Source organism: Zonotrichia albicollis, chromosome W (assembly GCF_047830755.1).
Source record: "Zonotrichia albicollis isolate bZonAlb1 chromosome W, bZonAlb1.hap1, whole genome shotgun sequence".
Taxonomy (NCBI): Eukaryota; Metazoa; Chordata; class Aves; order Passeriformes; family Passerellidae; genus Zonotrichia; species Zonotrichia albicollis.
Window position 1 is genome coordinate 26,501,196 of NC_133859.1, and position 22,607 is coordinate 26,523,802.

A 22,607-nucleotide genomic window follows, 5' to 3' on the forward strand; every position below is an offset into this window, starting at 1 on the left:
GAAATAAGTAAATTCTTTTACTTAAGGAAAATTTCCATGACAATAAGTGTCTTTTAGCGCTTTACCATGTGCATTTGACAAAGAGGTGAGTACAGCTATTTGTTGTAGCATCTTACAGTTCCAAATTAACAATATAATAGACAATCCTAAGCTTATCCCAACTAATATTAATAAAACTACAATGGGGTGACACAACTTATTAAGGACTCCATTCGCAGTTGGTGACCATCCAAAGATCACATCCCACCAGTGATGAGTCATATCTTGTCTTATTCTCTGTAGAACCCTGGTTATCTCCTTTGTATCATGTTGGACAGTAATTAATGTTTTCTTTCCACTCTCCTGAATTTCTTTCAAGATTTCCAATAGGTCTTGGTGTTTAATTAATTGTTTTACCAATGTAAGGTTCATCCCAATAGGGGTAGGTAGTAGTCTGTGATACATCGTGTAATTAGCCTGAATCAGCTGGTGGGATGTCACTGGGGCCAAGTACGAAAAATCACACCCGGTAATCTCAACAAAATTACAAATACAAAAGTTAGAATGATTTCTACTAGACAGAACAACATTATTGCTATCAACTTTTACTGCAGCACAGGCAGTCCTCAGACACACACATCCATTCCCAGTATATACAAGCACAGTTTTCTGGTCGGTGACTGGATGAACTTCAAAGTGACAAATACTCTGTTCAGTGTCCAGGCACACGTCCTGAGCATTAATAGTGTTGCTCTCACAAATGAATCCCATCTGTTCTCTAGTAATGCAGGACTCTACATTTACTGTCTGCCACTTTTCATTCACCTTTCGTGCCCACACTCTATGTTCTGAAGGATAGAGTATTGTTTTTTCATGGTTTAACCCTAGGGCAATGATGGGATGGATAACAAAAACTGTGGCATTACGTATGGTAAGCACAAAGGCAGTTGCTACATTATAAACGGGATCATAGGTGAAATTCACCATAGTCCACCAAGACTGGAACTTCCTTTCAAAATCGATAGCATTATCCCACACAATCTTTCGAATTTCAGCTGGAAAATTACCTTCATTCCCTTCCCGTATGATCAGAGCTGCTGTTGCCTGCACCCATAACTGTGCTTGTATACAACTGAGAGCTAAAGACACATTGTCTTGGACTGCACCAAGTGCTTCTGTTATTAACCTGTGGTCTTGGTCCCCGGTCGTTTCCCATTTTGACAGTACTTTTGAAATCTGCCACTGGCTAGTTCCTAATGCCAACAGAGATGATTGTAAGGGTTGCCTCAATTTTGTTAGGCTGCCTGCTGCAGTGATCAGTTTATTCATCAGTATCTCTGAATCAATTCCATTCAAAACTCCTAATCCTGTCCCTAATAGGCCAGTTAGATCCCTTCTCATTCTGCTCCTGAGGTATGTCTGTTTTTGCAGCCATGTTGTCCAGCCCTCAAAGGAAGTTTTCAGGAAGGAGGAGCAGACTGGTTGGATTTTTGAGATGTTAATTTGCATTATCAGCTCCACACGTTTGAGAGACCATTCTGGATTGAACAATAGTTGTTGTTCACCCACATTCTTTACTACGTAGGGGCCAACTCCATACAACTCGGGTTCAAGTTTGGGTTGGGTCTGAACTATTTGGGTCTTGGTGTGGGCTGTGTAGGGTCCTGCTGTGGTGAAAGGTGTAGTGTCTATTTTGAATTTAAATGAAAGCCCAATATCTTCCTGTGCCCAAAGGCAAGTTATTTCCACAGGCTGTATTAAGGTGAAATTACACCAGCAGTCTGATTCATTTAGGCTATCACAGATTTCCTGGCGTTCATATTCATCAGGAGAAATTGAGACACTAATTTCATTTGGTTTCTTATGGGCTGTCCCATTTGTCATCCGGCACCCTACCTTGATTTCTTCTCCTCTAATCCCTTGAAGTGTCCATAGTTTCTGTTCCTGCCATTCCTGCCCCTCATATACCTGATCTCCATGAATTACCACAATGGACAGGTTTAAATTCTCAGAAAGTTCTCCCATGGATCCAGTATACTGATTAAACGCCCGGGACCAAGGCCATTTAACATTGCTCTGAATAAAGGTACTCTCAAGTTCTAAAACTTCAGTCATGATTATACACAAAATGATCCTACAAACTAAAACGTGAGCTACTCCCCACCGCAATTTACTCATTTTGCCCAAGTAAGTTTTAGTCTCAGTTCATTGTCTCCTGGAGTCACTCCTCAAGGGGTCTCTGGGCCTTCTTCACCCGGGAGTGATGAATCCAGGCGTTCTGCTCCTTGATTTTGATTGCAGTGAAGGTGGTGAGAAGCACTTGGAACGGTCCCTCCCACTGCGGTTCCAAAGTTTTTTCTGTAAGAGACTTAACATATACATAATCTCCAGGCTGTATGTTATGTACTGGCCCATCTAACTCCCGGCTCCGAGTTCCTGCCACATGTTTTTCAATTTCTCTGAGCTGTTTGTTTAAGGCCACCATGTAGGTGGCTAATGTCACCTCTCCAATGTGGGTGGACATTCCCTTTTGTATTCCATATGGTCTCCCATAGAGTATTTCAAAAGGGCTTAACTTTTCTTTAGCTCGAGGTTTAGTTCGAATTCGCAATAGTGCTAGTGGAAGAGCTTGGGGCCAGGGCAGATTTGCTTCCTGCCCCAGTCTTATGATTTGCTGTTTAATCAAATGATTCATTTTCTCCACCTGACCACTTGATTGGGGGTGGTATGGGGTGTGGAGCTCCCAGTCTATGCCCAGATGGCTACTAATTTGTTGCACTATTTTGGAAATGAAATGTGATCCTCTATCTGAGGACATTGTGGCTGGAACTCCAAAGCGCGGTATTATCTCTTGTAATAACACCCTGGTCACCTCTCTAGCTTTGACAGTTCTGGTGGGGAACGCTTCTGGCCACCCTGAAAATGTATCTGTCAATACCAACAAATATCGATACCCCCCTTTCCTTGGGAGTTCTGAAAAGTCAATTTGCCACTGTTGTCCAGGCCCATGGCCCCTCCCAATCTGACCAAGTTTCGGCCTGGGGATATTTTTGGGATTAGTCTGGAGGCAAAGATCACACTGTCGAGTTACCTGAGTAATAGTGGCATATAAATTTCTAGCAACAATCCTCTCAATCAGGTATGTGTATAGGGCATTTATTCCCCAGTGTGTTTTCTGGTGTTCTTCCCTTACTAATGACCACAACAAATGGGAAGGGATTACCAGTTTCTTTTCAATGGTAGCCCACCCTTCTTGGCTATATGTCCCTTTTTGATCTTCAATTAATTTCCTATCTCTCTTGCTATATTCTGGCTTACCTTCAAGGGAGATTTGTCCGTCTGGGATAAGGACTCCTTCAGTAGCTACCTCCCCTTTTGCTGCTTCTTTTGCCTCTCTATCCGCCAGCTCATTTCCTTCTTCCAATTCTGAGCTCACTTTTTGGTGTGCCTTAATGTGCATAATTGCTACCTTTTCAGGCAGTTGAACTGCTTCCAGCAGCTGGATTATTTCTTGTGCATGTTTGATGTTCTTTCCCTGTGAGGTCAGCAGCCCCCTCTCCTTCCAGATGGCCCCATGTGCATGTACAACTCCGAATGCATACCTCGAGTCTGTGTAGATGTTTATTCTCCTCCCTTTTGCCCTTTCCAAGGCACGGGTCAGGGCAATTATCTCGGCCTTCTGCGCGGAGGTGCCTGTTGGTAAGGGTCCAGACTCGATTACCTCTCTATAGGTGGTCACTGCATATCCAGCATATCGCTTCCCATCAGCAACGTAGCTGCTCCCATCAGTGAACCAGGTCTCTGCGTCGTCCAGGGGGGTATCCTTTAAGTCCGGGCGGCTGGAGTAGGTAGCTTCAATGGTCTCCAGGCAATCGTGGTGTACTGCCTCTCCTTGGTTTCCACTGAGAAAAGAAGCTGGGTTGACAATGTTAGTCACCACGATCTCTACATCATCTTGCTCCACCATAATGGCCTGGTATTTCAGAAACCTCTGCGGTGAAAGCCAGTGGCCACCCTTTACTTCCAGTACTGCGGACACTGTATGGGACACTAGCACAGTCATTTTTTGTCCCAGGGTAAACTTGCGTGCCTCTTGGATGTTCAGCACAACTGCTGCTACAGCTCTGAGGCAACCTGGCCATCCTTTGGCTGTTGCATCTAGTTGCTTAGAGAGGTAAGCGACTGCCCTTCGGTATGGACCCAAGTCTTGAGCCAGTATTCCCAGGGCAATTCCCTGCTTCTCATGGGAAAATAGGAAAAATGGTTTACTCACATCTGGAAGTCCCAAAGCTGGAGCTGACATGAGGGCATCCTTTAGCTGGTGAAAGGCCCGTGTTGCTTCTTTCGTCCACTGGAGATCTCTGTTTCCATTGGCAATAAGAGCATAGAGGGGTCTGACGAGTAGTCCATAATTATAGACCCACAGCCGGCACCACCCTGCCATGCCTAGGAACGTTCGGAGTTCCTTTATGGTCTGGGGTTTTGGGGTTTGGCATATGGCTTCCTTGCGAGCCTGCCCTAAAGTCCGTTGCCCAGCACTCACCTCGTACCCCAGGTAGACTACTTTCTGTTTCACTATCTGTGCCTTTTTCTTGGATACTCTGTATCCTTGGAGTCCTAGGAAATTCAAAAGGCTTACCGTCCAGGCCACACATGCTTCCCTTGTCTGAGTGGCCAGTAGAAGGTCATCAACATACTGCAAAAGCCTCCCTTCTTTCTGTGGGGCTTCCCAGGATTCCAGATCCTTTGCAAGTTGTTCCCCGAACAGGGTGGGGGAATTTTTCCAACCTTGTGGTAGTCTGGTCCATGTGAGCTGGGTTTTGCGCCCACTTTTAGGGCTTTCCCATTCAAATGCAAAGAATTTTTGGCTGGCTTCATGGATGGGGAGGCAAAAGAAGGCATCCTTTAAATCTAGAACAGTGAACCAGGTTAGCTCAGGTGTTAAGCAAGTTAATAAAGTGTATGGATTGGCTACAACCGGATACAGATCTTCTGTTATTTTATTGATAGCCCTTAAATCCTGTACTATCCGGTATGTCCCATCAGATTTTCGAACAGGCAGGATGGGAGTATTAAAATCAGATTGGCATTCCTTCAGCAATCCTAGTTGCAGAAAATTTTCGATTATTGAGCTGATTCCCTCCCTGTCCTCTTTCCTTAGGGGGTACTGCTTGATTCTCACTGGCTGCGCTCCTTCCTTGAGTTTGATTACTATGGGAGAGGCATTTTTTGCCCTTCCTGGCACATCAGAGGCCCACACCCCGGGAAATACCTGACTTAATATTTCCTCATCAATTTCTTCCTTAATGCCAGTAGCAGTCAGAGTTAAACTTAGTGCCTCTATGTACTTTTGATCATTCACCTCCAGAGTAATTTCCCCATTCTTGAATATGATGGTGGCTTGTAATTGTTCCAATAAATCTCTCCCCAAGAGTGCTCTTGGTGAATTAGGCATGTATAAGAACTTATGAATACCCCATTGTTTTCCCAATTTGTACTTCAAAGGTTTGCAAAAATATGCCCTTTCAGACTGGCCAGTTGCCCCCTGTACTACAACATAATCATTTTCCACAGGCACTAAGGCTTTATTTAGGACTGAATATGTAGCTCCTGTGTCAACTAAAAATTCTACCCTTTTCCCTTCTTCCCCCAGCCTCATTGTTATAACCAGTGGATCCGCTGGGGCAGGATCCCCCGGTCCTCCTCAGTTGTTTTGTACGTGTGCAGCCATCTGTTGGTCACTCCTTCTTCGTTCTGGGCATTGGTCTTTCCAGTGACCAATTCTTTTGCAGATTGCACACTGGTCCCTGCCCAACCGAGGTGGTCCTTGTCTCGGTGGGCCCTGGTTGTGTTTCCTCTGCCTTTCCTCCTGTACCACCGCCACCAACCTTTTCATTCCCCGTTTATATCCTTCCTCCCGGTTACTAAATACTCTCCAGGCCTCTTCTAACAAGGCTTCAAGATTTCTCGCGTCTGCTCCCCGAATCTTCTGAAGTTTACGTCTGATATCTCCAGCAGACTGCCCCAAAAATGAATTAACTAGTTGGTTTATCCCTATCTCAGACTCCGGATCTAATGATGTATGACGACGCATGGTATCCCTTAAACGCTCTAGAAATTCAGATGGAGTCTCAGAAGGTCCCTGCTTAAGTGAATATAAGGCAGACCAGTTTATGGTTTTTGGAATAGCTCTTTCCACCCCTGTTACTATCCACTCTTGATACTCTGTTAATTTCTTTACCTCTGCCGACACATTAGGGTCCCATTCTGGGTCTTGGAGGGGGAAATGTTGTTTTACATCCAGCTGGGTGGCTTTACAGTAATCCTCCGCCAAATTCCCAGCTGTCTTTAAGATCAGCTGCTTCTCTGTCTCAGTGAAAGCATCCAGTAGTAGCTGGATGTCAGCCCAGTCTGGGTTGTGCTGTTTGATAACATACCTTAGGCGTTTGGCAGTGAGTATCGGGTCAACACGGTAATTCCTCGCAACCCTTTCCCATGCTTCTAAATCAAGGGTGGTAAATGGCACTTTAATCATTAATCTACCCCCTTCTGGCCCCACTGCCTGTCGCAGAGGGGCCTGTAGCACTACTTGCCTCCTAGTCCTAGATGCAATTGGACTCCCACGGATGGGGTGGGATCTAGTAGATGTGCCTTCCCCACCTGAGTCCTCCTCCTCCCTTTTGGGGAGGCTTCCTTCCTCCTCATCCTCAGCATCAGCCTCGACTTCCCTAACCATCCCCCTTCGGGGAGGAGCTGGAGGATGTTTTACCCACTCAAATGTGTCCCGTTCTTGCTCCTCAGAACAATAGACCTTATCTGATCTCATACACCGTTGTCCTATACTGCATGCTGAACAGCAGCGTTTGATTTGCCCTCTCTTTGCCTTGTTATCCCTTTCAAGGGCCAAGACCAGTGGGTCTGAGGGTGCCTTAATCCCACAGTCCCTCTGCCACTCTTGGTGGTTTCTTAAAACAAAAAACATATCAGCATACGAGACCTCATTCCATTTACCCTCCCGTCTTAGAAACAACATCAACTGCAGTAAAGTATTATAGTCCAGGGTTCCAGTGGGTGGCCACCTTGCCCCGTCCTCTAGCCTATATAAGGGCCACCAGCGTGTGCAATACTGGATTAGATCCTTTTTATTCTCAGAGCCCCCCCGGCTAGTGATTTCCTTCCAGTGGGCCAAGATGCACCCTAAGGGGCTGGCCTGCGGAACTTCCTTACTCTGGTTAGTTCCCATTATCTCCTTCTTGCTCTGTCCCGCTTCCACCCAAACCTCTTTTCACAGGACTTCACAGTAGCTTCCCAGTCCTCCTCCCACACACCCCAAGTGGCAGGTACCAGATGTGATTTCCCACACACAAGTTTTAAGATCTTAGGCTCTGAATCAGCTTGATCAGGAACCTCTCGTTTACACCTGGGGCACGTGCCCCGTCGCCTGCTAGAACAACAATACCAGCGTTTCCCACAAACTACGCACTGTAATAATACCCACGCAGCGTGCCAGCCTCTTGATGCGCCAAAGGTTACTCGAAATTTCCCGCAAAAGCAAGCTATTCCATTTATTACAGGGAGCTCTAAATTTTCTACGGCAGGCTGTTCCCAGTCCAGACTTACAAGAATGCCAGCTGAAGTCCGGTAGAGTCCCTCTAAGTGAACTCGTTCGTCTCCTCTATTTATCCAAAAATTCACCGGATTCACGAACTCCCAAGGGTCGAGTCCAAACCACTGAGGCAGAGGAACCCCTCGGGTTCGTCTAGCCACGGTGAAAGCACGCACAACCTACACCACAATTTACCACTTTTACTCAAAAAAACGCCCTCGCGCACGCTTTTCACAGTTCTCTCTGTTTTCTCCGTCGGGTGCTCCCCGCCCCCGCACAGCCTGCTTCGGCCGGTGTTTACTCAACCTCTCAAGCGGCGGGCAGAACTTTCGCCCCCCCGCACAGCCTGCTCTCTATATATCATACACTTTATACACTTACACAACTTACAAATACAGCGCGCTGATCACACAATGCAACACACAGCAACACAGTGTCCGGACACCACTCACACACGCACAAACAGAAGAAACATACGCGAATTCAGCTCTGCCCCATCAGAATCTGAATTCTAATACACGCATACACGGGTTCACCCGGCTTACACCCGGAGCCGCTGGCAGTCCTGCTCTATCAGGACGACGATGGGACGAACCCCGTCTCTAATACAGCCGCTCTATCAGCTGCAGCTAGCTTACCCCGGAGCCGCTGGCAGTCCTGCTCTATCAGGACGACGATGGAACGAACCCCGTCTCTAATACGGCCGCTCTATCGGCCGCTCTATCGGCCGCTCTATCGGCTGATCCCCAGACGTCTCTGGGTCGTTAATTCCCTTGTTCTTTCCTTGTTCTTCCCTCCCCCCCCCCAGGGGCCCCTAGTACATACCGTGTCCTTCTCCGCGGCCAGCAGGTTCTTGTCTGTCCCGGCAGGAGGCAAGTCGAGGCGAGCGGAACTTCCTCCAGGAAAATCCTGGGGTGCGCCTAGGAGTCCGTCGGTCCCCCCCCGCCCCTGCGGGGACAGAGATGGAGACGGAAAATATCTCCTGAATCTCCTGGCTGGCTCGCCAGAATGATTTGCGGAGAAAGGAAGAAACCTCACAACTTGTAAAAGTTGTAAAGCCCGGTATGCCTTTATTACGACGCGCGTCGGACGCAAGCCTCCCAAAAGGCGTGCGCACCCCTGGAGACTCCGAGTCCCCTTTTTATCCCCCCTTCCAAATGCATATGCATACAGTTTCAAATTAAGTTCATACATATTCATTCCACGCGACATTTAGCACTAATTCTTCTTTATCGAAGGAATTCCTAGGTCGGGGGCAGATTGACCTCGCGGTTTTCTGTTTTTCTTTCTCTGTCTCCTTGCTGTCTCTGGAATGCGGCCTCTCCTTCAGCTTTAGCTCCACAGACCCTTCACCTCTCCTAGACACTTTACCTAGTTCAGGATGGATTACTCTGTCTCACTCTCTCCCTGGATCTGTGTCCCTGCACCCATACCTGGGCTTACTTTGCCTCTCTCTCATGCTCTGTGTCCCAGCACCCATTCCTCGGCTCAGTGTTCCACTGTCCCAGGCTCTGAGTCCAAGCACCTATTCCTGGGCGGATTGTGCCTCTCTCCCATGCTCTTTGTCTAAGCACGCATTCCAGGGCTGGCTGCCCCCCCTTCATGCTTTTTGTCCAGCATCCACTTCCTGGGCTGACTGTGCGTCTCTCCCTATCTCTGTTTCCCAGCACAGGTTCCTGGGCTCAGTGTTCCCCTCTCCCAGGCTCTGTTTCCGAGTACCCATTCCTGGGCTAACTGTGCCTCTCACCGTGGATCTGTGTCCCAGCACCCATTCCTGGGCTGACTCTGCCTCTTTTCCAGGATCTGTGTCCAAGCACCCACTCCTGGTCTGACTGTGCCTCTCTCCCAGGCTCTGTGTCCCAGCACCCATTCCTGGGCTGACTCTGCCTCTAAGCCAGACTCTGTGTCCCAGCACCCATTCCTGGGCTGACTGTGCCTCTAAGCCAGGCTCTGTGTCCCCGCACCCATTCCTGGGCTGACTGTGCCTCTGTCCCTGGATCTGTGTCCCAGCTCCCATTCCTGGGCAGACTGTGCCTCTCTCCCATGCTCGGTGTCCCAGCACCCATTTCTGGGAAGACTGTGCCTTTCTCCCTGGATCTGTGTCCCACCTCCCATTCCTGGGCTGACTCGGCCTCTATGCCAGGCTCTGAGCCAAGCACCCATTCCCGGGCTGACTGCGCCCCCTTCAGGCTCTGTGTCCCAGTTCCCATTTTTGGGCTCAGCGTTCCTCTCTCCCAGGCTCTGTGTCCCAGCACCCATTCCTGGGCTGACTGTGCCTCTCTCCCTGGCTCTGTGTCCCAGCGCCCATTCCTAGGCTAACTGTGCCTCTCTCTCTGGCACTGTGTCCCAGCAGCCATTCCTGCTTTGACTGTGTCTCTGCCCGGCTCTGTGTCCCAGCACCCTTTCCTGGGCTGACTCTGCCTCTATGCCAGGCTCTTTATCCCAGCACCCATTCCTTGGCTGACTGTGCCTCTCTCCCTGGCTCTGTTTCCCAGCACCCATTGCGGTTCTCAGAGTTCCTCTCTCCCAGGCTCCGTGTTCCAGCAGCCATTCCTGGGCTGACTGTTCCTCTCTTCTTGGATCTGTGTCCCAGCACCCATTCCTGGGCTGACTCGGCCCCTTTTCAGTCTTGTGTCCCAGCACCCATTACTCGGCAGATAGTGTCTCTCTTGGCTCTGTGTCCCAGCAGCCATTCCTGGGCTGATTGTTCCTCTCTCCCTGGATCTGTGTCCCTGCAACCATACCTGGGCTGACTCGGCCCCTTTTCAGTCTTGTGTCCCAGCACCCATTACTCGGCAGATAGTGTCTCTCTTGGCTCTGAGTCCAAGCACCTATTCCTGGGCAGATTGTGCCTCTCTCCCATGCTCTTTGTCTAAGCACGCACTCCAGGGCTGGCTGCCCCCCCTTCATGCTTTTTGTCAAGCATCCAATTCCTGGGCTGACTGTGCCTCTCTCCCTATCTCTGTTTCCCAGCACAGGTTCCTGGGCTCAGTGTTCCTCTCTCCCAGGCTCTGTTTCCGAGTACCCATTCCTGGGCTAACTGTGCCTCTCACCGTGGATCTGTGTCCCAGCACCCATTCCAGGGCTGACTCTGCCTCTAAGCCAGGCTCTGTGTCCCAGCACCCACTCCTGGTCTGACTGTGCCTCTCTCCCAGGCTCTGTGTCCCAGCACCCATTCCTGGGCCGACTGTGCCTCTGTCCCTGGATCTGTGTCCCAGCTCCCATTCCTGGGCAGACTGTGCCTCTCTCCCATGCTCGGTGTCCCAGCACCCATTTCTGGGAAGACTGTGCCTTTCTCCCTGGATCTGTGTCCCACCTCCCATTCCTGGGCTGACTCGGCCTCTATGCCAGGCTCTGGGCCAAGCACCCATTCCCAGGCTGACTCCGCCCCCTTTAGGCTCTGTGTCCCAGTTCACATTTTTGGGCTCAGCGTTCTTCTCTCCCAGGCTCTGTGTCCCAGCACCCATTCCTGGGCTGACTGTGCCTCTCTCCCTGGCTCTGTGTCCCAGCGCCCATTCCTAGGCTAACTGTGCCTCTCTCTCTGGCACTGTGTCCCAGCAGCCATTCCTGCTTTGACTGTGTCTCTGCCCGGCTCTGTGTCCCAGCACCCTTTCCTGGGCTGACTCTGCCTCTATGCCAGGCTCTTTATCCAAGCACCCATTCCTTGGCTGACTGTGCCTCTCTCCCTGGCTCTGTTTCCCAGCACCCATTCCTGTTCTCAGAGTTCCTCTCACCCAGGCTCCGTGTTCCAGCAGCCATTCCTGGGCTGACTGTTCCTCTCTTCCCGGATCTGTGTCCCAGCACCCATTCCTGGGCTGACTCGGCCCCTTTTCAGTCTTGTGTCCCAGCACCCATTACTCGGCAGATAGTGTCTCTCTTGGCTCTGTGTCCCAGCAGCCTTTCCTGGGCTGATTGTTCCTCTCTCCCTGGATCTGTGTCCCTGCACCCATACCTGGGCTTACTTTGCCTCTCTCTCATGCTCTGTGTCCCAGCACCCATTCCTCGGCTCAGTGTTCCACTGTCCCAGGCTCTGAGTCCAAGCACCTATTCCTGGGCGGATTGTGCCTCTCTCCCATGCTCTTTGTCTAAGCACGCATTCCAGGGCTGGCTGCCCCCCCTTCATTCTTTTTGTCCAGCATCCAATTCCTGGGCTGACTGTGCGTCTCTCCCTATCTCTGTTTCCCAGCACAGGTTCCTGGGCTCAGTGTTCCCCTCTCCCAGGCTCTGTTTCCGAGTACCCATTCCTGGGCTAACTGTGCCTCTCACCGTGGATCTGTGTCCCAGCACCCATTCCTGGGCTGACTCTGCCTCTTTTCCAGGATCTGTGTCCAAGCACCCACTCCTGGTCTGACTGTGCCTCTCTCCCAGGCTCTGTGTCCCAGCACCCATTCCTGGGCTGACTCTGCCTCTAAGCCAGACTCTGTGTCCCAGCACCCATTCCTGGGCTGACTGTGCCTCTAAGCCAGGCTCTGTGTCCCCACACCCATTCCTGGGTTGACTGTGCCTCTGTCCCTGGATCTGTGTCCCAGCTCCCATTCCTTGGCAGACTGTGCCTCTCTCCCATGCTCGGTGTCCCAGCACCCATTTCTGGGAAGACTGTGCCTTTCTCCCTGGATCTGTGTCCCACCTCCCATTCCTGGGCTGACTCGGCCTCTATGCCAGGCTCTGGGCCAAGCACCCATTCCCGGGCTGACTGCGCCCCCTTCAGGCTCTGTGTCCCAGTTCACATTTTTGGGCTCAGCGTTCCTCTCTCCCAGGCTCTGTGTCCCAGCACCCATTCCTGGGCTGACTGTGCCTCTCTCCCTGGCTCTGTGTCCCAGCGCCCATTCCTGGGCTAACTGTGCCTCTCTCTCTGGCACTGTGTCCCAGCAGCCATTCCTGGGCTGATTGTTCCTCTCTCCCTGGATCTGTGTCCCTGCAACCATACCTGGGCTGACTCGGCCCCTTTTCAGTCTTGTGTCCCAGCACCCATTACTCGGCAGATAGTGTCTCTCTTGGCTCTGAGTGCAAGCACCTATTCCTGGGCAGATTGTGCCTCTCTCCCATGCTCTTTGTCTAAGCACGCACTCCAGGGCTGGCTGCCCCCCCTTCATGCTTTTTGTCAAGCATCCAATTCCTGGGCTGACTGTGCCTCTCTCCCTGGCTCTGTTTCCCAGCACCCATTCCTGTTCCCAGTGTTCCTCTCTCCCAGGCTCTGTGATCCAGCAGCCATTCCTGGGCTGACTCGGCCCCTTTTCAGTCTTGTGTCCCAGCACCCATTACTCGGCAGATAGCGTCTCTCTTGGCTCTGTGTCCCAGCAGCCTTTCCTGGGCTGATTGTTCCTCTCTCCCTGGATCTGTGTCCCTGCACCCATACCTGGGCTTTCTTTGCCTCTCTCGCATGCTCTGTGTCCCAGCACCCATTCCTGGGCTCAGTGTTCCACTGTCCCAGGCTCTGAGTGCAAGCACCTATTCCTGGGCGGATTGTGCCTCTGTCCCATGCTCTTTGTCTAAGCACGCATTCCGGGGCTGGCTGCCCCCGCTTCATGCTTTTTGTCCAGCATCCAATTCCTGGGCTGACTGTGCCTCTCTCCCTATCTCTGTTTCCCAGCACAGGTTCCTGGGCTCAGTGTTCCCCTCTCCCAGGCTCTGTTTCCGAGTACCCATTCCTGGGCTAACTGTGCCTCTCACCGTGGATCTGTGTCCCAGCACCCATTACTCGGCAGATAGCGTCTCTCTTGGCTCTGTGTCCCAGCAGCCTTTCCTGGGCTGATTGTTCCTCTCTCCCTGGATCTGTGTCCCTGCACCCATACCTGGGCTTTCTTTGCCTCTCTCGCATGCTCTGTGTCCCAGCACCCATTCCTGGGCTCAGTGTTCCACTGTCCCAGGCTCTGAGTGCAAGCACCTATTCCTGGGCGGATTGTGCCTCTGTCCCATGCTCTTTGTCTAAGCACGCATTCCGGGGCTGGCTGCCCCCCCTTCATGCTTTTTGTCCAGCATCCAATTCCTGGGCTGACTGTGCCTCTCTCCCTATCTCTGTTTCCCAGCACAGGTTCCTGGGCTCAGTGTTCCTCTCTCCCAGGCTCTGTTTCTGAGTACCCATTCCTGGGCTAACTGTGCCTCTCACCGTGGATCTGTGTCCCAGCACCCATTCCTGGGCTGACTCTGCCTCTTTTCCAGGATCTGTGTCCAAGCACCCACTCCTGGTCTGACTGTGCCTCTCTCCCAGGCTCTGTGTCCCAGCACCCATTCCTGGGCTGACTCTGCCTCTAAGCCAGACTCTGTGTCCCAGCACCCATTCCTGGGCTGACTGTGCCTCTAAGCCAGGCTCTGTGTCCCCGCACCCATTCCTGGGCTGACTGTGCCTCTGTCCCTGGATCTGTGTCCCAGCTCCCATTCCTGGGCAGACTGTGCCTCTCTCCCATGCTCGGTGTCCCAGCACCCATTTCTGGGAAGACTGTGCCTTTCTCCCTGGATCTGTGTCCCACCTCCCATTCCTGGGCTGACTCGGCCTCTATGCCAGGCTCTGAGCCAAGCACCCATTCCCGGGCTGACTGCGCCCCCTTCAGGCTCTGTGTCCCAGTTCCCATTTTTGGGCTCAGCGTTCCTCTCTCCCAGGCTCTGTGTCCCAGCACCCATTCCTGGGCTGACTGTGCCTCTCTCTCTGGCACTGTGTCCCAGCAGCCATTCCTGCTTTGACTGTGTCTCTGCCCGGCTCTGTGTCCCAGCACCCTTTCCTGGGCTGACTCTGCCTCTATGCCAGGCTCTTTATCCCAGCACCCATTCCTTGGCTGACTGTGCCTCTCTCCCTGGCTCTGTTTCCCAGCACCCATTGCGGTTCTCAGAGTTCCTCTCTCCCAGGCTCCGTGTTCCAGCAGCCATTCCTGGGCTGACTGTTCCTCTCTTCTTGGATCTGTGTCCCAGCACCCATTCCTGGGCTGACTCGGCCCCTTTTCAGTCTTGTGTCCCAGCACCCATTACTCGGCAGATAGTGTCTCTCTTGGCTCTGTGTCCCAGCAGCCATTCCTGGGCTGATTGTTCCTCTCTCCCTGGATCTGTGTCCCTGCAACCATACCTGGGCTGACTCGGCCCCTTTTCAGTCTTGTGTCCCAGCACCCATTACTCGGCAGATAGTGTCTCTCTTGGCTCTGAGTCCAAGCACCTATTCCTGGGCAGATTGTGCCTCTCTCCCATGCTCTTTGTCTAAGCACGCACTCCAGGGCTGGCTGCCCCCCCTTCATGCTTTTTGTCAAGCATCCAATTCCTGGGCTGACTGTGCCTCTCTCCCTATCTCTGTTTCCCAGCACAGGTTCCTGGGCTCAGTGTTCCTCTCTCCCAGGCTCTGTTTCCGAGTACCCATTCCTGGGCTAACTGTGCCTCTCACCGTGGATCTGTGTCCCAGCACCCATTCCAGGGCTGACTCTGCCTCTAAGCCAGGCTTTGTGTCCCAGCACCCACTCCTGGTCTGACTGTGCCTCTCTCCCAGGCTCTGTGTCCCAGCACCCATTCCTGGGCCGACTGTGCCTCTGTCCCTGGATCTGTGTCCCAGCTCCCATTCCTGGGCAGACTGTGCCTCTCTCCCATGCTCGGTGTCCCAGCACCCATTTCTGGGAAGACTGTTCCTTTCTCCCTGGATCTGTGTCCCACCTCCCATTCCTGGGCTGACTCGGCCTCTATGCCAGGCTCTGGGCCAAGCACCCATTCCCAGGCTGACTCCGCCCCCTTTAGGCTCTGTGTCCCAGTTCACATTTTTGGGCTCAGCGTTCTTCTCTCCCAGGCTCTGTGTCCCAGCACCCATTCCTGGGCTGACTGTGCCTCTCTCCCTGGCTCTGTGTCCCAGCGCCCATTCCTAGGCTAACTGTGCCTCTCTCTCTGGCACTGTGTCCCAGCAGCCATTCCTGCTTTGACTGTGTCTCTGCCCGGCTCTGTGTCCCAGCACCCTTTCCTGGGCTGACTCTGCCTCTATGCCTGGCTCTTTATCCAAGCACCCATTCCTTGGCTGACTGTGCCTCTCTCCCTGGCTCTGTTTCCCAGCACCCATTCCTGTTCTCAGAGTTCCTCTCACCCAGGCTCCGTGTTCCAGCAGCTATTCCTGGGCTGACTGTTCCTCTCTTCCCGGATCTGTGTCCCAGCACCCATTCCTGGGCTGACTCGGCCCCTTTTCAGTCTTGTGTCCCAGCACCCATTACTCGGCAGATAGTGTCTCTCTTGGCTCTGTGTCCCAGCCGCCATTCCTGGGCTGATTGTTCCTCTCTCCCTGGATCTGTGTCCCTGCACCCATACCTGGGCTTACTTTGCCTCTCTCTCATGCTCTGTGTCCCAGCACCCATTCCTCGGCTCAGTGTTCCACTGTCCCAGGCTCTGAGTCCAAGCACCTATTCCTGGGCGGATTGTGCCTCTCTCCCATGCTCTTTGTCTAAGCACGCATTCCAGGGCTGGCTGCCCCCCCTTCATGCTTTTTGTCCAGCATCCACTTCCTGGGCTGACTGTGCGTCTCTCCCTATCTCTGTTTCCCAGCACAGGTTCCTGGGCTCAGTGTTCCCCTCTCCCAGGCTCTGTTTCCGAGTACCCATTCCTGGGCTAACTGTGCCTCTCACCGTGGATCTGTGTCCCAGCACCCATTCCTGGGCTGACTCTGCCTCTTTTCCAGGATCTGTGTCCAAGCACCCACTCCTGGTCTGACTGTGCCTCTCTCCCAGGCTCTGTGTCCCAGCACCCATTCCTGGGCTGACTCTGCCTCTAAGCCAGACTCTGTGTCCCAGCACCCATTCCTGGGCTGACTGTGCCTCTAAGCCAGGCTCTGTGTCCCCGCACCCATTCCTGGGCTGACTGTGCCTCTGTCCCTGGATCTGTGTCCCAGCTCCCATTCCTGGGCAGACTGTGCCTCTCTCCCATGCTCAGTGTCCCAGCACCCATTTCTGGGAAGACTGTGCCTTTCTCCCTGGATCTGTGTCCCACCTCCCATTCCTGGGCTGACTCGGCCTCTATGCCAGGCTCTGAGCCAAGCACCCATTCCCGGGCTGACTGCGCCCCCTTCAGGCTCTGTGTCCCAGTTCCCATTTTTGGGCTCAGCGTTCCTCTCTCCCAGGCTCTGTGTCCCAGCACCCATTCCTGGGCTGACTGTGCCTCTCTCCCTGGCTCTGTGTCCCAGCGCCCATTCCTAGGCTAACTGTGCCTCTCTCTCTGGCACTGTGTCCCAGCAGCCATTCCTGCTTTGACTGTGTCTCTGCCCGGCTCTGTGTCCCAGCACCCTTTCCTGGGCTGACTCTGCCTCTATGCCAGGCTCTTTATCCCAGCACCCATTCCTTGGCTGACTGTGCCTCTCTCCCTGGCTCTGTTTCCCAGCACCCATTGCGGTTCTCAGAGTTCCTCTCTCCCAGGCTCCGTGTTCCAGCAGCCATTCCTGGGCTGACTGTTCCTCTCTTCTTGGATCTGTGTCCCAGCACCCATTCCTGGGCTGACTCGGCCCCTTTTCAGTCTTGTGTCCCAGCACCCATTACTCGGCAGATAGTGTCTCTCTTGGCTCTGTGTCCCAGCAGCCATTCCTGGGCTGATTGTTCCTCTCTCCCTGGATCTGTGTCCCTGCAACCATACCTGGGCTGACTCGGCCCCTTTTCAGTCTTGTGTCCCAGCACCCATTACTCGGCAGATAGTGTCTCTCTTGGCTCTGAGTCCAAGCACCTATTCCTGGGCAGATTGTGCCTCTCTCCCATGCTCTTTGTCTAAGCACGCACTCCAGGGCTGGCTGCCCCCCCTTCATGCTTTTTGTCAAGCATCCAATTCCTGGGCTGACTGTGACTCTCTCCCTATCTCTGTTTCCCAGCACAGGTTCATGGGCTCAGTGTTCCTCTCTCCCAGGCTCTGTTTCCGAGTACCCATTCCTGGGCTAACTGTGCCTCTCACCGTGGATCTGTGTCCCAGCACCCATTCCAGGGCTGACTCTGCCTCTAAGCCAGGCTCTGTGTCCCAGCACCCACTCCTGGTCTGACTGTGCCTCTCTCCCAGGCTCTGTGTCCCAGCACCCATTCCTGGGCCGACTGTGCCTCTGTCCCTGGATCTGTGTCCCAGCTCCCATTCCTGGGCAGACTGTGCCTCTCTCCCATGCTCGGTGTCCCAGCACCCATTTCTGGGAAGACTGTGCCTTTCTCCCTGGATCTGTGTCCCACCTCCCATTCCTGGGCTGACTCGGCCTCTATGCCAGGCTCTGGGCCAAGCACCCATTCCCAGGCTGACTCCGCCCCCTTTAGGCTCTGTGTCCCAGTTCACATTTTTGGGCTCAGCGTTCTTCTCTCCCAGGCTCGGTGTCCCAGCACCCATTCCTAGGCTAACTGTGCCTCTCTCTCTGGCACTGTGTCCCAGCAGCCATTCCTGCTTTGACTGTGTCTCTGCCCGGCTCTGTGTCCCAGCACCCTTTCCTGGGCTGACTCTGCCTCTATGCCAGGCTCTTTATCCAAGCACCCATTCCTTGGCTGACTGTGCCTCTCTCCCTGGCTCTGTTTCCCAGCACCCATTCCTGTTCTCAGAGTTCCTCTCACCCAGGCTCCGTGTTCCAGCAGCCATTCCTGGGCTGACTGTTCCTCTCTTCTTGGATCTGTGTCCCAGCACCCATTCCTGGGCTGACTCGGCCCCTTTTCAGTCTTGTGTCCCAGCACCCATTACTCGGCAGATAGTGTCTCTCTTGGCTCTGTGTCCCAGCAGCCTTTCCTGGGCTGATTGTTCCTCTCTCCCTGGATCTGTGTCCCTGCACCCATACCAGGGCTTACTTTGCCTCTCTCTCATGCTCTGTGTCCCAGCACCCATTCCTCGGCTCAGTGTTCCACTGTCCCAGGCTCTGAGTCCAAGCACCTATTCCTGGGCGGATTGTGCCTCTCTCCCATGCTCTTTGTCTAAGCACGCATTCCAGGGCTGGCTGCCCCCCCTTCATGCTTTTTGTCCAGCATCCACTTCCTGGGCTGACTGTGCGTCTCTCCCTATCTCTGTTTCCCAGCACAGGTTCCTGGGCTCAGTGTTCCCCTCTCCCAGGCTCTGTTTCCGAGTACCCATTCCTGGGCTAACTGTGCCTCTCACCGTGGATCTGTGTCCCAGCACCCATTCCTGGGCTGACTCTGCCTCTTTTCCAGGATCTGTGTCCAAGCACCCACTCCTGGTCTGACTGTGCCTCTCTCCCAGGCTCTGTGTCCCAGCACCCATTCCTGGGCTGACTCTGCCTCTAAGCCAGACTCTGTGTCCCAGCACCCATTCCTGGGCTGACTGTGCCTCTAAGCCAGGCTCTGTGTCCCCGCACCCATTCCTGGGCTGACTGTGCCTCTGTCCCTGGATCTGTGTCCCAGCTCCCATTCCTTGGCAGACTGTGCCTCTCTCCCATGCTCGGTGTCCCAGCACCCATTTCTGGGAAGACTGTGCCTTTCTCCCTGGATCTGTGTCCCACCTCCCATTCCTGGGCTGACTCGGCCTCTCTCCCTGGCTCTGTGTCCCAGCGCCCATTCCTAGGCTAACTGTGCCTCTCTCTCTGGCACTGTGTCCCAGCAGCCATTCCTGGGCTGATTGTTCCTCTCTCCCTGGATCTGTGTCCCTGCAACCATACCTGGGCTGACTCGGCCCCTTTTCAGTCTTGTGTCCCAGCACCCATTACTCGGCAGATAGCGTCTCTCTTGGCTCTGTGTCCCAGCAGCCTTTCCTGGGCTGATTGTTCCTCTCTCCCTGGATCTGTGTCCCTGCACCCATACCTGGGCTTACTTTGCCTCTCTCGCATGCTCTGTGTCCCAGCACCCATTCCTGGGCTCAGTGTTCCACTGTCCCAGGCTCTGTGTCCCAGCACCCATTCCTAGGCTAACTGTGCCTCTCTCTCTGGCACTGTGTCCCAGCAGCCATTCCTGCTTTGACTGTGTCTCTGCCCGGCTCTGTGTCCCAGCACCCTTTCCTGGGCTGACTCTGCCTCTATGCCAGGCTCTTTATCCAAGCACCCATTCCTTGGCTGACTGTGCCTCTCTCCCTGGCTCTGTTTCCCAGCACCCATTCCTGTTCTCAGAGTTCCTCTCACCCAGGCTCCGTGTTCCAGCAGCTATTCCTGGGCTGACTGTTCCTCTCTTCCCGGATCTGTGTCCCAGCACCCATTCCTGGGCTGACTCGGCCCCTTTTCAGTCTTGTGTCCCAGCATCCATTACTCGGCAGATAGTGTCTCTCTTGGCTCTGTGTCCCAGCCGCCATTCCTGGGCTGATTGTTCCTCTCTCCCTGGATCTGTGTCCCTGCACCCATACCTGGGCTTACTTTGCCTCTCTCTCATGCTCTGTGTCCCAGCACCCATTCCTCGGCTCAGTGTTCCACTGTCCCAGGCTCTGAGTCCAAGCACCTATTCCTGGGCGGATTGTGCCTCTCTCCCATGCTCTTTGTCTAAGCACGCATTCCAGGGCTGGCTGCCCCCCCTTCATGCTTTTTGTCCAGCATCCACTTCCTGGGCTGACTGTGCGTCTCTCCCTATCTCTGTTTCCCAGCACAGGTTCCTGGGCTCAGTGTTCCCCTCTCCCAGGCTCTGTTTCCGAGTACCCATTCCTGGGCTAACTGTGCCTCTCACCGTGGATCTGTGTCCCAGCACCCATTCCTGGGCTGACTCTGCCTCTTTTCCAGGATCTGTGTCCAAGCACCCACTCCTGGTCTGACTGTGCCTCTCTCCCAGGCTCTGTGTCCCAGCACCCATTCCTGGGCTGACTCTGCCTCTAAGCCAGACTCTGTGTCCCAGCACCCATTCCTGGGCTGACTGTGCCTCTAAGCCAGGCTCTGTGTCCCCGCACCCATTCCTGGGCTGACTGTGCCTCTGTCCCTGGATCTGTGTCCCAGCTCCCATTCCTGGGCAGACTGTGCCTCTCTCCCATGCTCGGTGTCCCAGCACCCATTTCTGGGAAGACTGTGCCTTTCTCCCTGGATCTGTGTCCCACCTCCCATTCCTGGGCTGACTCGGCCTCTATGCCAGGCTCTGAGCCAAGCACCCATTCCCGGGCTGACTGCGCCCCCTTCAGGCTCTGTGTCCCAGTTCCCATTTTTGGGCTCAGCGTTCCTCTCTCCCAGGCTCTGTGTCCCAGCACCCATTCCTGGGCTGACTGTGCCTCTCTCCCTGGCTCTGTGTCCCAGCGCCCATTCCTAGGCTAACTGTGCCTCTCTCTCTGGCACTGTGTCCCAGCAGCCATTCCTGCTTTGACTGTGTCTCTGCCCGGCTCTGTGTCCCAGCACCCTTTCCTGGGCTGACTCTGCCTCTATGCCAGGCTCTTTATCCCAGCACCCATTCCTTGGCTGACTGTGCCTCTCTCCCTGGCTCTGTTTCCCAGCACCCATTGCGGTTCTCAGAGTTCCTCTCTCCCAGGCTCCGTGTTCCAGCAGCCATTCCTGGGCTGACTGTTCCTCTCTTCTTGGATCTGTGTCCCAGCACCCATTCCTGGGCTGACTCGGCCCCTTTTCAGTCTTGTGTCCCAGCACCCATTACTCGGCAGATAGTGTCTCTCTTGGCTCTGTGTCCCAGCAGCCATTCCTGGGCTGATTGTTCCTCTCTCCCTGGATCTGTGTCCCTGCAACCATACCTGGGCTGACTCGGCCCCTTTTCAGTCTTGTGTCCCAGCACCCATTACTCGGCAGATAGTGTCTCTCTTGGCTCTGAGTCCAAGCACCTATTCCTGGGCAGATTGTGCCTCTCTCCCATGCTCTTTGTCTAAGCACGCACTCCAGGGCTGGCTGCCCCCCCTTCATGCTTTTTGTCAAGCATCCAATTCCTGGGCTGACTGTGACTCTCTCCCTATCTCTGTTTCCCAGCACAGGTTCCTGGGCTCAGTGTTCCTCTCTCCCAGGCTCTGTTTCCGAGTACCCATTCCTGGGCTAACTGTGCCTCTCACCGTGGATCTGTGTCCCAGCACCCATTCCAGGGCTGACTCTGCCTCTAAGCCAGGCTCTGTGTCCCAGCACCCACTCCTGGTCTGACTGTGCCTCTCTCCCAGGCTCTGTGTCCCAGCACCCATTCCTGGGCCGACTGTGCCTCTGTCCCTGGATCTGTGTCCCAGCTCCCATTCCTGGGCAGACTGTGCCTCTCTCCCATGCTCGGTGTCCCAGCACCCATTTCTGGGAAGACTGTGCCTTTCTCCCTGGATCTGTGTCCCACCTCCCATTCCTGGGCTGACTCGGCCTCTATGCCAGGCTCTGGGCCAAGCACCCATTCCCAGGCTGACTCCGCCCCCTTTAGGCTCTGTGTCCCAGTTCACATTTTTGGGCTCAGCGTTCTTCTCTCCCAGGCTCGGTGTCCCAGCACCCATTCCTAGGCTAACTGTGCCTCTCTCTCTGGCACTGTGTCCCAGCAGCCATTCCTGCTTTGACTGTGTCTCTGCCCGGCTCTGTGTCCCAGCACCCTTTCCTGGGCTGACTCTGCCTCTATGCCAGGCTCTTTATCCAAGCACCCATTCCTTGGCTGACTGTGCCTCTCTCCCTGGCTCTGTTTCCCAGCACCCATTCCTGTTCTCAGAGTTCCTCTCACCCAGGCTCCGTGTTCCAGCAGCCATTCCTGGGCTGACTGTTCCTCTCTTCTTGGATCTGTGTCCCAGCACCCATTCCTGGGCTGACTCGGCCCCTTTTCATTCTTGTGTCCCAGCACCCATTACTCGGCAGATAGTGTCTCTCTTGGCTCTGTGTCCCAGCAGCCTTTCCTGGGCTGATTGTTCCTCTCTCCCTGGATCTGTGTCCCTGCACCCATACCAGGGCTTACTTTGCCTCTCTCTCATGCTCTGTGTCCCAGCACCCATTCCTCGGCTCAGTGTTCCACTGTCCCAGGCTCTGAGTCCAAGCACCTATTCCTGGGCGGATTGTGCCTCTCTCCCATGCTCTTTGTCTAAGCACGCATTCCAGGGCTGGCTGCCCCCCCTTCATGCTTTTTGTCCAGCATCCACTTCCTGGGCTGACTGTGCGTCTCTCCCTATCTCTGTTTCCCAGCACAGGTTCCTGGGCTCAGTGTTCCCCTCTCCCAGGCTCTGTTTCCGAGTGCCCATTCCTGGGCTAACTGTGCCTCTCACC

General features: G+C 53.9%; 1 protein-coding gene across 1 annotated transcript; it reads right to left on the reverse strand.

The window, feature by feature from the left end:
* Positions 1–1,220: 1,220 nt before the first annotated feature.
* On the reverse strand, positions 1,221–8,988 carry LOC141726859 (uncharacterized). Its single transcript, XM_074531968.1, has 2 exons — positions 8,411–8,988; positions 1,221–7,764 (listed from the first exon to the last, which is right to left on the reverse strand). Exons 1-2 carry the CDS (start codon positions 8,795–8,797, stop codon positions 7,222–7,224), a joined length of 930 nt encoding a protein of 309 aa, XP_074388069.1. The 5' UTR covers positions 8,798–8,988; the 3' UTR covers positions 1,221–7,221.
* Positions 8,989–22,607: the final 13,619 nt, after the last annotated feature.

Bases quoted from the DNA above. Each gene is read 5' to 3' on its own strand.
- LOC141726859 (XM_074531968.1), bottom strand. From the start codon at position 8,797: ATGTCGCGTGGAATGAATATGTATGAACTTAATTTGAAACTGTATGCA. The intron at 7,765-8,410 runs GTATGTACTAGG...ATTGTGGTGTAG, and splicing joins TGGCCGCGGAGAAGGACACG to GTTGTGCGTGCTTTCACCGT.